The sequence below is a fragment of the Fukomys damarensis genome, unplaced genomic scaffold, assembly GCF_012274545.1.
Source record: "Fukomys damarensis isolate Sample0158 unplaced genomic scaffold, DMR_v1.0_HiC HiC_scaffold_16, whole genome shotgun sequence".
In the NCBI taxonomy this organism is placed as follows: Eukaryota; Metazoa; Chordata; class Mammalia; order Rodentia; family Bathyergidae; genus Fukomys; species Fukomys damarensis.
The window spans coordinates 102,425,968-102,445,901 of record NW_022900928.1 but is presented as its reverse complement, the minus strand read 5'-3'; the positions used below and the strand labels follow the sequence as shown (position 1 = coordinate 102,445,901).

Below are 19,934 nucleotides of genomic sequence, written 5' to 3'. Positions count from 1 at the left end.
GCACACACACACACACACACACACACACACACAAGCACACAAATGTGCGCATGCACATGCACACACATACACACATACTACAAAGCATACACTAAAAGCAGTTTTAGGGGCTAGGGATGCAGTTCAGCATTATGGCTCTGGCCCTAGGTTTGATCCGCCACACCACTACCAAACTCCCCCAACCCACCCAAAACAAACAAAAGACCCAAAACAAAATCCTAAAATTGTTACGAGTATTTTAAATACAGTTTTAGTGTTACTTCAGTTACTAAAATTCCTTATGCTTATTTAAAAAATTATGGTAACATGTTTTCTCAAGCAGTATAGCTTCAATCATTGGTTAAGAAGGTGGCAGAACAATATTTACTTGGATAAGGCTCACTGCTAGCAATAGTGGGTATCTCTGTGTAATTTTCTTGACAGCTGCAGTTTTATGGAAGTAGAAAAAGTGTTCCTTTTGCCATTTGTTGGATGCTCACTTATATTTGTTATTATTGGTCTTATCCTTGGTTCACAATTTCTTTGCAGAAATATTTGTAAGCTGTTCATTCACTTTGTGAAGACTCACCACTCTAGTAGATTGCAATTGCTTTCAACAGTTATTATTATTTTTGAGACAGAGTCTCACTATGCAGTTCAGGCTGGCCTCAGATTCACTACATATCCTAGGCTAACCTCAAACTCATGGCGATTCTCCTTCCTCAGCCTCCCAAGTACTAGGATTACAGGCATGCACCACCATACCCAGTTTTCAACATTTTTTTGGGGGTGGGTGTACCAGGGATTGAACTTGGGACCTTGAGCTTGTGAGGCAGGCACAGTGCCACTGAGCTAAATCCCCAGCCCTCAACAATTATTTTTAAACCCTCATGGATCCCACCAGCAAATCTGTTGGCAACAGATGTCCAGAAGCTCTCACTTCTTGCCATGTCCTCTGCCACCATCCTGGGACAAGTCAAAGTCACATCTTGGCTGAATTACTGCAAGCACAGAAGCAACTGCTCTCCCCACTTCTTGGCCTCCTTCTCACTGTCTCTACAGAATAGCCAGCCACTGTGACTCTGTTCCAGTGAAAGTCAAACCTGGTCCCGCCTGGTACCAAACTCTCTAGTAAGCTCTTATCTCACTCAGTAAAATCGGAGACTCCTGGAGGCTTGTCCAGCCCCTGCTTGATCCAGCTGTGTTTCAAGGTCACACATGGGCCTCTTACAGGTTCCTTGGACACTTAACAAACATAGCTTTCCTCCTGCCTCACCTTCACTGCGGTCTTTGCCTATGAGACTTTCTACTCAGTTCTCTGAATGCCTCCTCCTTTATTTCCTTCAGGACTCTACTCAAATGATGCATGTGAGGCATGGGGCTCCTGTGGCCACTGCAGATGGAATAGCAGCACTCCACCCACTCCAGCCCTGGTGAGCTGTATCCCTGGCCCTTTTTCTTCTTTTCCAAAGTATTCATTGCCATCTGACATAAAATGTTTTGAGAATACAAACTGCATTGAGAGCCAGCACTTACTGTTATATCCTCAATGCCTAGAATAATGTCTCATAATATAACAAGCACACAATAAATATTTATTGTTGAATTTGTGGTTTCTTCTTTAACATCACTGATACAGTTTGCTGGCAGACAGTGTTTCTGTTGAAGATTTCTTGCTTCTTTTAATCACCAGCCTCATTAGATCATATGTACTACTTTTCTCATGTCCCAGTACTACTGAAACAGCTACATGGAAACTGAATTTTACTGAGTTATTAATATGGCATTTGCATGAAAGAGCAGATGATATTTAAAGCTTGTCTCATGGTAGGGTTGATAGATGGTTTGGTCCATGCACCAAAGGATCTAAGAAGCCCAAAGTCTCAGATGTGTAGATTTTACACCCAGAAAGGAAAGGACTTTCTTTTTTCTAAATTCAAGAATGTTTTTTAATCTTCACAGGTAGATGTGATTTCTTTTCTACAGATTAAACACTTTTAGGGTTGCAACAGAGAAGCCGACAGAGAGGGAAGAAATATCCTAAAATCAGCACTTGGATACTGGTAAAATTATTGTTGTTATAATTCACGTATTTCAAGTGTACTTATTTTTGTTTTCCTTCAAAGACACAAAGATAAATGGAGGAAGTTTCTTGTTTTTGTTTTAAAGTCTCAGTAGGTTTTCATTGACTGCCTTTCGGTGGTGGGAGATGCTAGTAGTGGTCCAGCCGAGGGTCTGTGCACTGTAAGCACATGTTCTACCACGACTAAGCTACACATTGCTTCTAAAATAATTTTATAATGGTGATGATCATAACAGCTAACACTCATTGGGTATTTAGACATACAAGGCATTGTTATAGGGATTGTATATTAATAGCAAGATCATTAAAATCCCAGGAAGTCAAGGAAGAAATATGAAGAAAACAACATAATACTGAAGATCAGGAAAAGTGACTCATGACTGATGTTTATTCAGCTCATATGTATCTAATGATTTAGATATAATAATGTTATCAAGTGAAAGATTTAATAATTTAGAAAAATATTTTTATTTCATGACAAAAGTATTTAACTTCTTAGTTTGGTTCATTTTGTTGGGATTTGGGGGTTTAGTAAAGTTTTACTTTTACTATCTTTTTAAAGATAGTGCTTTGCAATTGAATGTGTCACAATGTCTTGATGTTACCCTATCTTTTTTGCTTTAGTTGTGAATAGCTCCATCTTTCCATTACTGTGTTTTATAAAGATATAACTATGCATATATGAATATGCTATGTCCATAATGTGATTTGACTGAATTCAGCAGCAAACTTGCCAAACAGGACTGCTCTAATACTTTTGGTAATGGGTGATTAGAGGTTTATTTTTGTCTTGTTTTTGCTTTTTGAAACAGAATCTCACGATGTAGCCCAGGCTGACCTTGAAATAGCAATGTAGTTCAGGCTAGCCTTGAATTCTTGATCCTCCTGACTCAGCCTCCTGAATGCTAGTATAGGCATATACTAGCATGTGGACTCAGTTTCTAATTGGACTCCTCCTTTATCATATTGTGTAACTTTAGCAAGTTTCTTTAGACTATTTTTTTTCTCAGTTTTTTTAAATATATGGATTGGGAATAATTACTTTGTAATGTAATTACAATTTTCTACTAGCAAATTGATATTTTAGCTGAAACTACTTCTGATTTAAATGCTGCAATTACTGGTGCTGTACAATCAATGACAGAATCAAAGTTGCTGAATATATAATATTATATATTATTTTCTTTAAAATGCTTTCTTGAATTTTCCTTAATGCTTATATGGAATACATTATAATAGGTTTCTATTTTTAGTTTTACTCTTGACAAAGGAGAAATGCACTTCTAAATTTATATAACAAAGTCGAAAGGATTTAAAATAGAATAGACATGGATCCTAGTACCTGAAAACGCTAATTACTAGCTCTGTGACCTCAAATAAGTTCCCCAACTGTTCTGAGCTCAGATTCCATCACCACCACCACCACCACAAAAAAAAAAAAACAAAAAACCCTATATTTTACTTTCTAGAGTTAGTGTAAGGGGCAAAATAAAAGACTGCAAGGGTAGGGGTATATCAGGTATCTACTTCTCCAAAAAGATGAGTTAAATGACTGCTTCCTAAGAAAATATCACTAACAGGTGAAAGGTCCTCGGTTTAAACCAGAAAGTGACCATTTTTAGAAAGCTATTTAAAATAAGGCACATTATTAAGATATTGATAGAGTTTAATAAAACTAAGAAACAGCATTCTCACAGAAAACATAAAATAGTGGCTTATTCAAATTAAGGTATTTTCACCTGCTTGTAAAAATAAACATTTGTAATATAATTCTGAGCCAATTATGAAAAAAAAATTGTTGCTATGAAGACCTCTGATCTTTTTAATTAGCAAAAGAGTGAGGGTGGTAAGAAACACATCTATTTTGTACATTACTCTTTATCTGGTATCAGTGAGCTGGCCATAGTGAATGCCCAATAAATATTTGTAGAATGAATTGTGTAGAAAGTTATGGATTTTTGATTCAGAGAGATGTGGTTTGAATGATGGCTATATAGTAGAAAAGTAGTACATTATCTCTTAAACTTAGGATCGAAAGAGGCCTGAAAAAGACCTGGCACATGTATTAAGACATGTTTCCCTCAGTACTGTTCATACTTCTGTTAGTTTCATAATTTATATGTTAAGAGCAAATGAAAACAAATAGCACTCCGAATGACCTGATTAATAAACTGCCATATGTATTTTAACTACACAGAAACTGAACATGCAGCCATTCCTGCCTGATAAATCTTGGGCTGCTGTGCCAGCAGAGCAGCATAACTGCTCAGGAAACCCAACTCCTGCTTCAAGGCTTTTCAAAGAAGGCTGCATTACTTGTTCGGTTTTTCTGCACATGGCTTTTGACTGCCTTTTTAGCTAGTGACCCTGGATGTTAACTAATGAACTCCAGCTGTTCTTATTTTGCCTTCCAGTCCTTCTAATTTAACCTCCTGTGTCCTTGGCCTCACATCCTTAGAGTTCTTACAGCAAAAATGGGACAGTGCCAACGTTCTCAAATGAGGCCTCACATCCACTTGAGGAGAGAGGGCCTTTATAACAAGGGCTCCAAACTCTTACACCAGTAGAGAAAGAAGCATTCATTGTTAGAAACTGGAAGCCTAACAACCTCCAATGTGTCAAAAATCTTTTTGTGGTTTTCAGTATTGTACAAGCAAAGCTTTCAGTAAAGGGAAGTCTATAAAACAAAGGGATGGAGTCTGCAGTTAAATACTAAATGTAATTGTAAACGCCTGTGAGGGAGAGGCAGCTCCCTGCTAAATGTGCAATACAAGAAACTTTTAGCATATGGAATGATACAGACCCAGCTTTTGTGAACCATGCTGAGAGCCATCTGTTAGTAAAATTGGTAAAACCATCAAATGTCAACCTGAAAAACTTGGCTGTGAGCAAAGCCCGAGAAAAGGCAAACTTGAGCTCACACAGGATATAGGGAATGAGGTGCACCTGGGCCTAGGTACCCTCCCCTTAGGTGGGCAACTTGGGAACTTCTGTTGTTCAGAAATACTCTTTACTCTCCCCACATATATGTTTCTGTATGTGGTCATCCTTTCATGGAAATTACTAGTAAGAACATCAGTAAATGCAGCTTCTATTACATTAAACACTTAAAATCATGTGTCACCCAGAGTGCACCTGATCCTACTAGGATACGCTCTGGCTAAACTGATAGCCATTTGGCCCTTTTACTCAAATTCAAAACCATTTATTTCCCAGGGGCTCTAAAAGACTTTTAAAAATGGCATCAAATTAAGTTATAAACTTATTTTCTAAATTGCTTTTTCCATGCCTATTTGCATAACCTATCCTTCTAAGCTCAGTTCAAAATTCATTTGGCTCCATTAGGCACTAAAACAAACTTGTTCTCATCCTTGTGCATGCCTTTTATATATTTGTTACTTGAATTACCTGCTCTGTTAGGATTAAAACAACATAAAAGAACGATTGGGCTTTATGTTCTCATCCTTTGCAACATTCAGCAATGTGCTTTGCATATAGAATGTACTTGGTAAAGAAGGAAAGATAAATACTAAAAAGGGAGAGAAAGTGAAGCTAGGGAAAGGCCCTTCCTTTTTTTTTTCTTCCTGAAATGGATAGCAATCCCACATCACTTTAAATGGCTTATGTAATAAGCCATTTGATAAATTCTACTTTTAGCAATTTATTTTCACTATGTTGGCTTTTTGAGATTTTTAGTATAAATCACTTGTCTTGATGATCAACAAAGCATTACCAAGCAATAGAGCAAGAAGAGAACAGTTAGTATCTGAACTCTGAAAATAGACCCTGTGATAAGTATATATAAGAATATATTCTTATTCTTCTCATTCTCCATTAGCAGTAAACTGAATCTCAGAGAGGTGAACTGAGCCACACTAGCACCTTGCAGGCTTACAGTGCAGACCCAACTCCATCTCACCTACTTGCTCTACTGCCCAAGGTACAAAGAAAACATGGCACTACACTAGATGTACACACCTTCCTGGAGTTTTTCAAATACTATCAAATAACAAGGATGTTCAGGCAAATTCCCCATGAAGAATTAATATAATATTAAAATTTTCTTTCTTTTACATGACTTTTGGGCATTGATTGCATGGACCAAGTTTTAGCACCCAGCGTGGGGCCACCAAGCACATGGAAATTATCTAGTAAATTCGTTGAGTTCATAATCTCAGTCAAGAGATGCAACCATTTTGAATCTTAATATCCTAAAGAATAAATGATAAAATAACAGTATAAAAACTGTTGGAATACTGGAATCCATAAAATTTTGTTGGGTGTGGCGGTACATGCCTGTAAACTAGGCACTCAGGAGGCTGAGGTATGAGACTCTTAGCTTGAAGTCAGCTTGGGCTACAGACTGAGACTCTGTCTCAAAATAAAATAAAATAATTTAATATTAGTTCTAGCCCAGCATGATGGCACATTCCTGTAATCCCAACGTTCTAGGAGACTGAGGCAGGAAGATCAAAAGTTCAAGCCCACCCCAGGCAACTTGTAATTTAGCAAGGTCTTGCCTCGAAGTACAAGATAAAAAAAGTGGGGAACATGGTTCAGTGTGACAGTCCTGGCTCCAACGCCATGTATTACCCAAAAAAGTTACTTGTAGAAATACCAGAAACCAGATGTTAAACAAACAGACCTAATAAATTGTTTTCTTTTCTTTTTTTTCTTTTTAACCAAAGCAAGGAATCAAAACAGGTCTGGGTCCATTTTTCCTGTTCTTACCTTCCCGGATAGCTGTGAATGGGACTCCTTCCTCTGTGTTCATGCTAATGACTTTTAATGCCACCAGTTGCCCATTTATCCTAGAAAAGGGGGTAGAAGACATGGCACACATTTACAGAAACAGTTCAAAGCTGCAATTTTTACTAAAGATGGCTTTTTAAAAAGTTTTCCTTCAAAAACATAGTCTATCATTTGGATCTACAGTCCTCTCAAAACAAACCTACATCCCTCTCTCTAGTATGTAGCTAGCTGGTATAAAATGTATATACATAGATATACTACAAAACATGGTTTTCTCTTTAGTCAAGTGGTATGTGATCATTATAGAACATCTGGAGGAAGCAAATCCAGAGGAACCACCTCCTTTGTGCTACTCTGTGCCTATTGATCCTTTCCCTTCCTGTATACTTCTGCGACCATCCTCATTTCCCATCTGACTTCTCCCTGACACTCTCCCAGCTTCTATTTTCTATTTTCACATTCTATTTTCAGTGGGGTCTTGGGGCATCTTTATAAAAGGAAAATTAAAAAAAGGTCACTTCTCCTTCAAAACCCACTACTTTTCTACGTTTGACTCAGAATAACAGCGAGATTCTCCTACTGCCTCCAAAGTGTTGCCTGGTCTACCCAGACTCACCACAATCTCTCTACCTCCTCCCATTTTTTCCCTTATGCATCAGTCTTGTTCGTGATGAAAGGTAAGTGCTAAGAATGCAAGACTTCAACGCAGGGATATATGGATTGTTTTAATACAGGGGCGTTCCTATAATATTAGTAGACATCTATTCTTTCTCCTTTAAAATTTTCTTATCATTCATTCTTGTACAATGTGACATTTAACAATGATACAATGTTCCATCATATAAATATGCCACGATGTGTTTTGGCAGTTCCAAATGCTTGTAAACTGTTTCTAGCTTTTGGCTATTATAAAAATACTATTATGATCATATTTGTAGGTAAATCTTTTCACACAGCCCCAGTCATTATTTTCTTAGGGAAGATGTGCAACTGCTAAGTCAAAGAGTAATCAGCACACAGTTTTTATTGATTTGAACTCATGTTCCCAAACTGTTGCAGTAGTGGTCAGGAGAGTGGATACTGCACCACTCCCTGGCTAACATTGTTCAGAGTTACGAGTGTATTTTTAGATTTCATTTTTTAGAACATTTTTAGATCTACAGAAAAAATTAAGATGGTAGTATAGGTCATTCCCACATGTCTTGCATAGTTTCTTAACTAAAACTCATAGCTTATTAGGATTTCTTTAGTTCTTCTTACTTAATATCCTTTTTATTGTCTAGGGTTCAATTCAGGGTTTTATCTAGTTGTCATGTCCTCTTAGTTTCCTTGTGGCTGACATTTCCAGATTTTTCTTCACTTTTTTTTTTTTTTTTTTTTTTTTTTTTTGGTACCATGGGTCAACTCAAGACCTTGAGCTTTTGAGGCAGGTGTGGCACCACTGAGACAAATCCCCTCCCTTTCCTTGGCAGTTTTGAGGAGTGCTTTGTAGGATGCCTCTTGGAATTTTTCTGATCTTTTTCTTATGAGACTAGGATTATGAGTTCAGGGAATGTAAGCAGCCTTCTTTATTGGATCTAATTAAGGGTATATACTGTCATTGTAACTTACAGCTTTTGATGTTGACCTTACCCACCTGTCTGAAGTAACATTTGTCTGGTTCTCTATGATAAAATTACTTTTGCCCACTTCTGTAGTGTACTTTAGCATGAGTGTCACAATGAGAATCCATACTTAAGGATTGGAGAGCTGTTATGTACCTCTTTCTATATAAATTTTCTATATAAATTAGTTGGAATTTTACTGCCTGGTAAATTTATTTTTTCACTCTTATTATTAATTTATTGAATCGTTTGCTAATTTGTTTTTTAAGACAGGGTCTCGCTATTTATTTCATACTGGCCTTGAATTCTCTATGTTGCCCAGGTTGGTGTTGAACTTGAAATGATACTCCTGCCTCAGCCTCCCGAGTGCTGGGATTACCTGTGTGTACCACCACACCTGCCATAAACCATTTATATCACTATGAACTCATATTTTATTCTTTGTGTTATAATTAAATACATTATTATTATTATTATTATTTTTTATTATTATTATTTTGGACTGTGGATTGAACCCAGAGCATTCACACTCAGTTATATCTCCCCCCCCCGTCTTTTTTTTTGCAGTACCGGGGATCAAATTCAGGACCTTGTGCTTGTGAGGCAGGCACTATGCCACTGAAGTAAATCCTCAGCCTCCTTTTTTCTTTTTTAATTTGAGGTCTTGCTAAGTCACTAAGTTGCCCTGAGCAGGCTCAGACTTGCAATCTCCCTGTCTCAGTCTTCCAGAATGCTAGGATTACAACCATGCACCACCATGCCTAGCTCAATATAATTCTAGTTCTGAAAAAAAATTTTTTTTTTGACACAGGTCCTTGTGTTGCAGTTTGAACTGGTCTTGAACTCACTATGTGGTCCAGATTGGCCATGAAATTTCAGCAATCTTCCTGCCTCAGCCTTCTAATTGCTGGGATTACAGGTGTGTGGCACCATGCTTGGCTCTTATTTCAAAATTTTTGTAGGTTTATCTTTTGGAAGCTCTTTCTGCTGGCTTCATGTTGCTTTGCCATTCCCTCATCAATAAGAACTTATTCTTGCTTTTATTTTCACATTTTGGCCCATTTGATAGATTAAAAAAAAGACCATGTGTTAATTTCAGGTTTTTCCTTATAAAACTAAGTTTTCCTAAATTCATTGGTCTTTTCTATTTGTGTGTGTGTTTTGCTTACCTGGCTACCATTTTATTGAAATATTTTACATATACCTTTCACCAATTGCCTTCATTTTCCTTATTTTTTCTTTGAAGTATTTTTCTTTGTTTGATTTTTGAGTTAGGGTCTCGCCATATAGTCCAGGCTGGCTCATATTAAACCTCCAAGTCCTGGGAGCACAGGCGTGTGTCATCACACCCGGATGTCTCTGAAGCCTTGAACTTTAAATTCTTAATGATGCTCAGTATTTTTCAAAGTGTTTTACTTAGACACTGTATAAAGTTCTACATCCCTACAGAAAGTTTGTCAAATACGTTTAGAAAATGCTTTGAACTTAATCTTCTTAATCAGTCACAGCATATGTTGACTTTTTTTTTAAACACTGAAAGTCAGCCAGGCACAATGGTATATACCTGTACTCTCCTCTATGTGGAAAACTGAGACAGGAAGATCACAAGTTTGAGACTAACCTGGGCAACTCAGTGAGAACCTTTCTCAAAATAAAAGTAAAGAAGGGTTGGGGACATAGCTCAGTGGTAGCGCATACCTAGCATACGTGGGGAGGCCCTGGGTTCAATTTTTAGTATTGCCAAGAATACTATAAATATATAAAAATACTAAAATCTCTCTGTAATGAAGGATTGAATTTTATTTTGTGTTTTCCATACCAATTTGTCCATCAGTGTCTCAATGAAACATCTATTAAGGTGAGTCAGAATCGGGGCTCCCTGGCACTTACTTCAATAGGTAGAGCAAATGGATACGTCCTATCTTCCTTTATGTTACACGTAGAGTATTGCAGCCTAAAGGTTAGAATGAACTTACTTGTCTTTTCCTCTAGTTCTTTTATGTTTTCCCCTACAGGTTAACTCTTTAATCCACTATACTCAAATTATATATTTATTTTTTCTCCAAATGGCTAACAATTAACCCAGTTCTGTTTATTGAGCCATCTTTGCTGACTTGAGGTGCCACTGTGAATATATATTAGACCTTACTAATACCTGGATTTGTAATGACTTTGGTGGACTTTTCACAGTCCTATTTCTTTTATCTGTCTTTTCTTTTCTTTTCTTTTCTTTTCTTTTTTTTTTGGTACTTGGGGTCAAACTCAGGACCTTGCGCTTGTAAGGCAGGCGTGGTGCCACTGAGCTAAATTCCCTGCCCCTTGATCTGTCTCTTCTTATACTTGTGCTACACAGTTGTGATACTGTAGCTCAGGATATATGGTCAGCCCTTTTGTATCTGTGGGATCTGGATCTGTATATTCTACCAGCCATAGATTGAAAATATTTGGGAAAAATTGCATTTGTACTAAATATGAATAGACTAGACTTTTTTTCCCTTGTCATCACTCCCTAAACAATACAGTGTAACAACTATTTACATGGCATTTACATTGCATTAGGTTATATTATATACGGCATCACTTTATATAAGGGACTTCAGCATTCAAGGATTTTGGTGTCCAAGAGACTCCTGGACAAAACGCCCAAGGATTCTAATGGACCACTGTGTTTAGAGTACATTAAAATTTGAAGTCAAAGACTCACTGACATCTGTATTAGATTTCTGAATCCAAATTTCCTGTACTTAGTCCCTGGAATGGTCACGGGACAAGATCGTACGTGATTCCCGGACACACTCTGTCCTTTCCTCCGGCCCTCATCTCCTCCACTCACCCCCTCCAGTGTCAAGGCTGATTTTGCCTCAGTGACTTCTTTATTTGCTACCTTCTGCCCTACTCCAAGCTGCCTTCCACTGTCTGTTAGCCTGTTCCTTACTTCCTTTGGAGGCCCTATTTCCATATCTCCTTCCCAGTGAGGCCTGCTGAGATCATAGTCTACTCCCCAACTCTGGCTCTCCTATCCCTCTTCCCTGTTTTGTTCATTTATGATAAACTCAATATTTTTCTAAGTTGCTTATTGACTATGTCATCCTTCCAATTCCCCATAAAAGCAGGAATATTTGTCCCTTGTCCTCCAATATATTCTTATCCGCTAAAATATTGCCTGGTACATAATAAATATTATAATATAAAAATAAATTTTAGTAGAAGGAATATCTATTTGATTCTTTAAGTCTTTTATGTTCCTCAGAAAATATGTAGATCCTGACTTTTTAATGTAAATAATAACATTTTTATTGTTATTGTGAGAATAATTTTCCCTACTACATTTTTAAACTGGTTATTTCTAATGCATAAGATAATTTATGACAAGTATACATTGATTTTGTAACTGATCATCTTGCTGTTCTGTTATTACCTCTAATAGTTTCTTAGATAATTCCCTTAGGTACATTAGGGAGATAATACTGTAATCCACAAAAATTGATATTCAGCATTTTCTCTTTGCATTGCTCTACTTCTGAGCTATGCCCCTAGTCTTTTTTATTGTTTTATTCAGAGACAGGGTCTCACTAAGTTGCCCAGGCTTGCTGTGAACTAGTGATCACCTTGCCTCCTCCTGAATGGCTGGGATTATAGGCATGTACTAACATACCCAGCTAAGATAATTTTTATCAATAATGCATAAAGAACTTCCTTGCCCTAGTTGAAATTTAACAGTAATGCCCCTACTATGGAACAAAAAACATGTAAGCTGTTTATTTGAAATAGTCTACAACATAAATGATGAATTGTCATTCATTCTGTTCCTATTTTGTTTACAGTTTGTTTTCGCTAGTTTTTTGTTTTTGAGACAGGGTCTCACTATATAGTCCACACTGGTCTTGAACTCATTATGTGGCCCAGGCTGGCCTCAGACTCGTGGACATCCTCTTCCCTCAGCCTCCTGAATGCTGAGATTACCAGCACATGGCACCACACCTGGTTTATTTAGAGTTTTTAAAACTAGAAATTGATACTGAACTTATCAAATGCCTTTTTGGCATTAATCTTTATGGTATTTTGAGATGAGTTTTATGCTGTAAATAAAATGTCTTTGTGGTGGAGAATAAAATAAAAAGTTTAAGAGCGATCATTGTTTCTCTGACCTAGTTTCAACCACTAGAAGTAATATCTCTCTTGTCTATTTCTCCTGCCTCTTATATGTACACACAAATCTATATTTGCACAGTTCATCTGAGTGTATAAGAGGATACATATTGTTCTACAACTTGCTTTTTTCCTCTTAAAATACTAGACATCTTTTCATATTACTACATCTAGTCCATACATTAGACAACTGGGTACAATTTTATGTAGTTGATTACATACCTAGTCCAGTATTTATAAATATTTGTGACCAAGTTTTTATTAATTCTGTTATAAATCTTGCTGTAAGCATTATACCTTTACTTATTCATTTCTATGCACTTGAACAAGTATTTCTAGTGCACTTTTCAACCTCCTAGCAGGTTGGGTTCCTTGAAGAAAATCTTATATTCTTGGTTCCTAGGATAATCTACAGACATGAATTAAATCCTGCTTCTATTCAATACATTTAAAATTGTATTTACTTTACAATCCTGTTTTAACAAATAAAAATAATAACATGCAAACTCTAAGGTAAATAATGGTTCTTTTCTATTTATATTATATTTTAAAAATGAACTTTTAAACCAGGCATCAGTGGTGCATGCCTGTAATTCCACCACAGGGGAGGCTGAGGCAGGAGGATCACTGTAAGTTCAAGGCCACTCTGGGCTACACAGTGAAACCCTGTCTCAAAACAACAACAACAACAACAAACCAAAGAACACTTAACCACTATTAAATCATTGTTTTACTCCATTAGAGTAACATAGAAAAAAAAAAAGAATAGATTCTCTCTCTTTTTTTTTTTTGGTACCGGGGATTGACTCGGGTACTTGCGCTTGCCAGGCAGGCCACCGAACCGCTGAGCTAAATCCCCAGTCCCAAGAATAGATTCTCTAATTTTCCCACCTCAACTAAAATGCAATGGGATTCAATTTTCAAAGTGGGTATTTGGCTTTCGATTTAGGAATATTATTATTCTCCAGACATTTTGTATATTTTCTAAGTGTAGAAAAACAGGATTTATCATTTTTTGCATATCTCCTACTTCATTCACAGAAACCAACTTTAGTTTCTCCTCCTGAAGCCAGGGGAAAGAATGAGGCCGCAATCGCAGGAGGCTGTAGTTTAAACCTAAGTCACTGTCACTTAGGGAGGGCTGGGTGGGGTCTACACCTTACCCACAAGTGGGGATGGTTCTTTGGGTCAATAGTAGAGAAAATCCACCTTCTCTGACTCAAGCACAAGAGAAGAAAGGCTGATCAACGTTTTAGTGGGCTGATATTAACAGGAGCAGAGCAGGTTTGTTTTTTCTTTCAAGGCTATTTAAAACGTCATCGACTCCTTACTGCTCTTGTGTCCCAAACTCTGTGAACTTCTAAGATGCCTCATTCGGCCTTACATGTAAAACGGGGGGGGGGCTCTCATTTCTATAATCTCTTGCAGCTGTGAGTCACTCACCTGCTAATGCCCTTGTAAACTGTAGCGTAAGAACCTTCCCCCAGCTTCTCCAAGTTCAAGTAGGACGAGGCTGCACCAAACGGGAGGCTCTTCCTCTGCTTAAAGGGATGAGGAGGGAGAAAGAAAAAGCACTTTTTTATTGTTGACCTTTTTCCACCCCAGGGAAAAGACAGCCTCGCCAGAGTGCACGTGGACCGTCAGAGCCAACCTCCCTAGGCGCTCACACACTGAATTCTGGACCAATCTCAGCAGCTCACTCACCCACTGAAAACCTTGCCTCAGATTCTCTTCCTGAAAAGAATCGCTGTTACTCCGTGGCCTTTTACTCTTTAACTTTCCGGCCCTGACAGCCTGAAGTCCCCGGGGGTGGAATGAAGTCATGGAACAGGATGCTTCTTTTAGGTCCTTTAGCTGCAGAAAAAAGAAAGCACAAGAGTAAAATTTATGAAAGTCAAGATTTAGTGGTTGGCAAACTATTTTCCTGATTCTCTTTCTTCATGTTTTCTAATCTTCTTACACCCCCAAAAGCCACATTTCTGGAAAGTTAGATCCCTTGAAAAAAGACTATAATGGTATCAACTGTCGAAATGCATTATATCTGTAACTCTTAGAAGAATCTAAAACTCATTTTGCTGCATATTTTCCAAATTTTCTCTGTTTGACTATGGCTCCCCCTCTCTTGTTTACCTAAATTATTTTTAGGGGTTGATTTTCTAGTATGGTATTGCTAATAATCATGAGATAATTATTGAAATTTTGAACCTATGCTATACCAATACTACAGCTTGTCTTTTGTGGTTCAGCCCTGCAATTTAGTACCTTGGAGATTTCAAGAGAAGAATCACTCTCTGCACGTCAAGTCCAGGGAGTTCCGTACCTACAGTTCAAAGCCTAGCATTATTTCCCCCTTTGGGGTATGAGCCATCTCCACGTTGCACAGCTATCGTCATAAATTTCTGTTACCTTAATGGAATTTTCCTTTTTATGGGTTTAAGAATCAGACCTCGCTACAGAAGGGGAGCGTCCGAACTTCTCTGTTTGTCAATAGAGAAAGATGCTCCACCCGGACACAAATACCTCCAGCGCAGGCTCCATCGCCAAAGGCTGACCCCTCCGCCAGCTGCGCGCCTCTCCTCCCTCCGAGGGGTGGTAGCAGCTGCACCCAGGCTGTAGACTCTTTGTACACAACTCTTGACCCATAATCTTCCAGGTTCAAGGAGAAAACCTGCACTTGAACCTTTCCTCTTCTGCGTCTCCTCCCCTCGCTCAGTCCCTTTTCTACAGAGGTCAGCAGCTGGAGCTTTCTTACGACTCACATGAGGGCATGACTTCAGCAGTTTTTCCTGTCAGGCAAGGAGCTCTGCATTAGAAAGGTGACTGCTTGCCTGCCCGCGCGACTGAAAGCGAGGCGGCTGATACCGGATAGAGCAAAAATAAGGTTCTTATGACAGCCACGAGTGCACGCTGACGGTGTGCACACTTTTTATTAATGTGCTCTGCTTGTCCCTGTGATGGTGTTTACCTGACATTACTGGCAGTGAGACTCATGTTATTAGGATTCCGTGGTGCCGAATTGGAACGTTTTCCCCCTACATCTCATCTGAAAGCGTTTTGGTTTTCCTACTTTAAAGCAAATTTGCAACCTGACCAACTTGTAGTAGTCAAAGAAACCACAGAATATAGAGCAGGAAGAAAGCTGACGATGTTTACCCCTCCTGCCTCCTGGCAACAGGGGTGCATCCGTGCTGGAGGGGTAGTAATTCACTCCTCTCAGCAGCACCGAGAAGAGCACCTGTGCTGTCCTCACCTGTTCGCAGGGGTGGGGAGAGGAGTTATCAGGAAGTATCTTTGTGCTCCCTCCTCTCTTCTTTTCCTGTCCTTTGCTTCCACATAAACATGACTAATGATTACTGTATGTAAAGTACTATATTAGTATTTCACACGTCTAGGACTCTGACTCACACTGGTTTGTCATCTTTGGTCTTTGAACAGAACTTTTTCTCTGATAGCTGCCTAAGACTATTGCCACTATAATGTGCCAATCACAGTGTAAGAAAATTTCAGATATACATAGATACACACAGACACACACTTGCAAAATCATTACCAAGGAAAAATAAGAGTTATGTCTATTATCGTAGTATTTATAGATGTTTGATATCTGAGCTCAAAATCCTATTCTAAAAACTTTCATATAATTTTCTTATGAACATACATTTAAGTTTATTTTAAAATTACCAGAAGAAAAGAGAACCAAAATAAGCCAGTTCAAAGATCCACTCAAAGAGGGGTGTGGGGACACACACCTGTAATCCCAGTACTCTGAGAGGCTGAGGGAGAAGGACTGCAAGCAACTTAGTGAGACCCTGTCTCACAGTAAAAATATACAGAGGAATGGGAATGTAGTTCAGTGTGTGTGAAGGCCCTGTGTTCAATCCCCAGTACCGTAAATAAATAAATTCACTTAAATTGGGAGTGGGGGACTAATTACACTAATACAGAAAAAGGATAAAATACTAGGCTTAAAAACTATTAAAAATTTTAAGGTGGGAGTGGTGGTGCATATCTGAGATTCCATCTGAGGCAGAAGGAGGTTGGTTAAGTTCAAGGCCAGCCTGAGCAACACAGTGAAATCTCACCTCAAAAGTGAAAACAAAGGCAAACAAACAAAAACTATCAAACTTTTCAACTGATTGCTCCTGAAAGAGTGAGAAACTAATTTCTCAGCAAATATAATCTCATCAGAATCATTATATTGATTATAACATTTTAGCACTGTTGCTAATGTCTTCCTCAAAGAAGACTGTGAACTTTATCATATAAAGTAGATTCAACTCCTAGTGCGACAAAAAAAGAAAATGAAAGGAAGGAAGAAAAGAACCATATTTTAAAAAAATTTGACTGATTATTTATTTGTATTCCTGCCTACTTCGGACTAGTATGGGTAAGCCCTCAATAAAAGTGCAGCCATCACCACCACCACCACTACCACCATCATCATCATCATCCTCCTCCTCATCGTTGAAATGGCTACCATTCCTGCACTTATTCTGTACCAAGCTTCATGCTGGCACAAGACTGATGACCCTCACAATGGAATCTAGGCACTGGAACATAACAACTTGGTGAAGAAAAGAAGAAGAGAGGTAGATTATGGTACCCAGGAAGGATATGAAAGGAGAATTGGAACCCACAGGGAGGGTGAAGAGACAGACTTCAACACAGAAAAAGGAAATGGCAAACTGCATTTTCTCCGTGACTCCTGGCTTGCAGCATGAAGGAAGGTCTTGAATCTACAGAGACACAGCAAAGGCAGGTGGCTCCAGAGGCTTCCAGGGAGAAGCACATTACTGGAATGCAGGAGTGGTTGCTGTGTACTACATCTGGAAAGTGACTCCATTCCAGGCATCCCCTGCTTGGCCAGACACCATTTTAGGAGGGGTCTACTGAGCCCAGGACTTGGGGTAGTCATGGGTTAGCTTCATCTCAGGGATGCCAGTGACTGGGTGAGGCATGACCACAGGAGACATCCAGGGTCAGAGAGCTGAGGACAGTCTGGCAAGGGGCACCCAGAGTGTTTTAGGCTGAACAACTCAGGCCTCAACCCCACAACTAGAGGCCAGAATCAGTCTGAACTTCTGGAGAGTTGAAAGCACCAGAATCGGAACCCCATACTATTCCTACTGCACTCTTGCTAAGATTATCCAACACCTTTCCCTAATCCTACTGCAAGCTTGCTGGGATTAACCAGGATGGATCTGGGCTCTGCCTGCCTCCTTTGTCTACCAGTAACAACAGAAACATGCCCTGCATTGGAAATACTACAAAACTGTAGACCCCAGAAGATAATCACAGGCATGAAATCACAGAGAAATCTCTCTTTTTCTTTTCTTTGTGTATTGTTTTTTCATGAATGTAAATAGTTTCTAATTTTTTTTGTTTTGTTTAGTCCTTGTTTATGTATTTTCCTTCTTTCTTTCCCTCCTTTACTAGTTTCTCAAAGTTTAAGTAATCTTCCTTTGACATTCATCCTTGCTTCTAATCTCTTTCTCTTCTTTAATTTTCTATTTTCCCCTCTTATGCCTTTAAAAATTTTTCCCCTTTGGGGAAAATCACTCTTTTAAGGGGATATGTGTTTTAGATTTTGCAATATAACCATAAATCCTGTACTTATATTTAAAAGTGGCAAATTATCAATTATCACAGTGTCATTTTCTAGATTGTATTTGATGTGATTATCATTACTAATTGTACTACTTTAGCTGAGATGAATAGTTGTTCTTCTGAGATTATCAATTGTTCTTCTTTATATACCAGTATGGAGATAGGCTAGGGGTAATAATCATTGCCATAGTCCAGTACCAAAGAACGAGGTGCTAGATCAAAATTTCTAAACCCCAATAAATTGAAGAGGCAGGATCTTGGGCAGACTCAAAAGCCATAAAACAGCTACATCTAGAAGATATCTCTGAAAAGTAGTCATTTCCTGAGGAAGTTTTAATACTAGGAATAGAGCTATCTATCATAAGCTCTTTACAAGCATTAATGCAGAAAACAAATTAAAAAATAGAAAAATGAGAAGACATGGAGGCAAGATACAATCCCAGACCTGCAGCTTACCCAAGGTAAATCCAGTTAACATTGAGAGAAGAAATCAAAAGCCACCCAGATGAACTTTCTAAGATGGTAGTAGTGGAAGTATCAAAGCAGATGAATGAGATGCTAGAAAAAATTCAGAAATAATTTCACAGATAACGGTATGATAACCATAATGGGGAACATGGTTAGTGATTGTAGAGTGGATATAGACAAAAAAAAAAAAAAAAAAAAAAAAAAAGAAAAAAAAAAAAAAAAAAAAAAAAAAAAAAAGAGGCACTTAGGAAAGCGATGGAAATGATAAATGCCCAAAATAGGAAAGAATTGGATTTCATGAAACACATTCAAACCTATATCCAGGAGATTAAAATTAAAGTTTTTGTTGAAAATATATGCAGCAGAATCAACCAATGTGAGGACAAACTATCAGATTTGGAAGACAGGTTTGTGGTCAACGATCATCACATGAAAGATTTCTTAGAAATCACAAGGGATCACAAAAAAGTCAATCCAAAAGCTGCTAGATGATACAAAGAATAACAAGACTGGTCAGAATTAATGAAAAATCAGAAGATAGCACAAAGGACATAAAAAATATGTTCACCAAAGTAGTGGCAAAAAATTTTCCAAGTATGGCAAAAAGATTTGACATACAGATAGAAGAGGCCTATAGAACTCCAATTAGCCTTGACCAAATAAACTACACCAAGGAATATAATACTCAAGATTTCAGAAATTCAATACAATAACAGAATATTAAAAGCTGCTAGAGAAAAGAAACAAATCACCTATAACAGAAAGAATCACAGCAAACTTCTCAACACAAACTCTTTTTTTAAAACTTTTTTTTCAGCTTTAATTGAGTTTATTGGTACATTTTAGGGATACAGTACAGTTACATTCATTGTTGGGATCTTGTACCTCTACATGACAAGTTTTGATTCTCATTTTTTCCCCTTCCCCCTACCCTCCCTTCACCCCCTCCTCCCCTCCCCATCTACAAACACTTTATTTTCATCTTTTCATTATCTCTCATTTTTTTCTTTTTCCTTATTACCCTTCCCCTACCCATCCCACCTTCCCTACTCCTTTAGGTCCTGAATATCTTAAGATACACTTTTTCATGGATTTGCCGTAGTTCTCTATCATTTTCGAATTGTATTTTTTCTTGATACATCAGTGTAAGTTAGAAGTTGTTTGCTTTTAGAGCTTGACACACTTCACACTCTTCTGTTCTTTAAAATTGTGTTGAGAAGTCTACTGCAGTTCTAGTGGATTTGATGTTACAAGTGTTTCATTGCTTTACTATAACAGTTTTTAAAATTTTG

General features: G+C 38.0%; 1 protein-coding gene across 7 annotated transcripts in view; it reads right to left on the bottom strand.

Annotated features, from left to right (window-relative positions):
* The window catches only part of Cdk15 (cyclin dependent kinase 15), a 99,921-nt gene extending 84,506 nt beyond the window's left edge, over positions 1-15,415 (bottom strand). For 3 of the 7 annotated variants that reach the window (XR_004517515.1, XM_010616136.3, XM_010616138.3), the window contains exons 1-4: positions 15,088-15,313; positions 14,272-14,421; positions 14,011-14,108; positions 6,794-6,873 (exon numbers count right to left, since the gene is read on the bottom strand). Coding sequence is in view for 6 of the 7 variants with exons in the window: in XM_010616136.3 (XP_010614438.1) it covers positions 6,794-6,873; positions 14,011-14,108; positions 14,272-14,421; positions 15,088-15,210 (451 nt within the window). In the remaining variant the exon portion in view is untranslated. The other 4 variants (XM_033764537.1, XM_010616137.3, XM_033764538.1 and 1 more) reach the window with 4 other exon arrangements.
* Between the last annotated feature and the right edge of the window lie 4,519 nt (positions 15,416-19,934).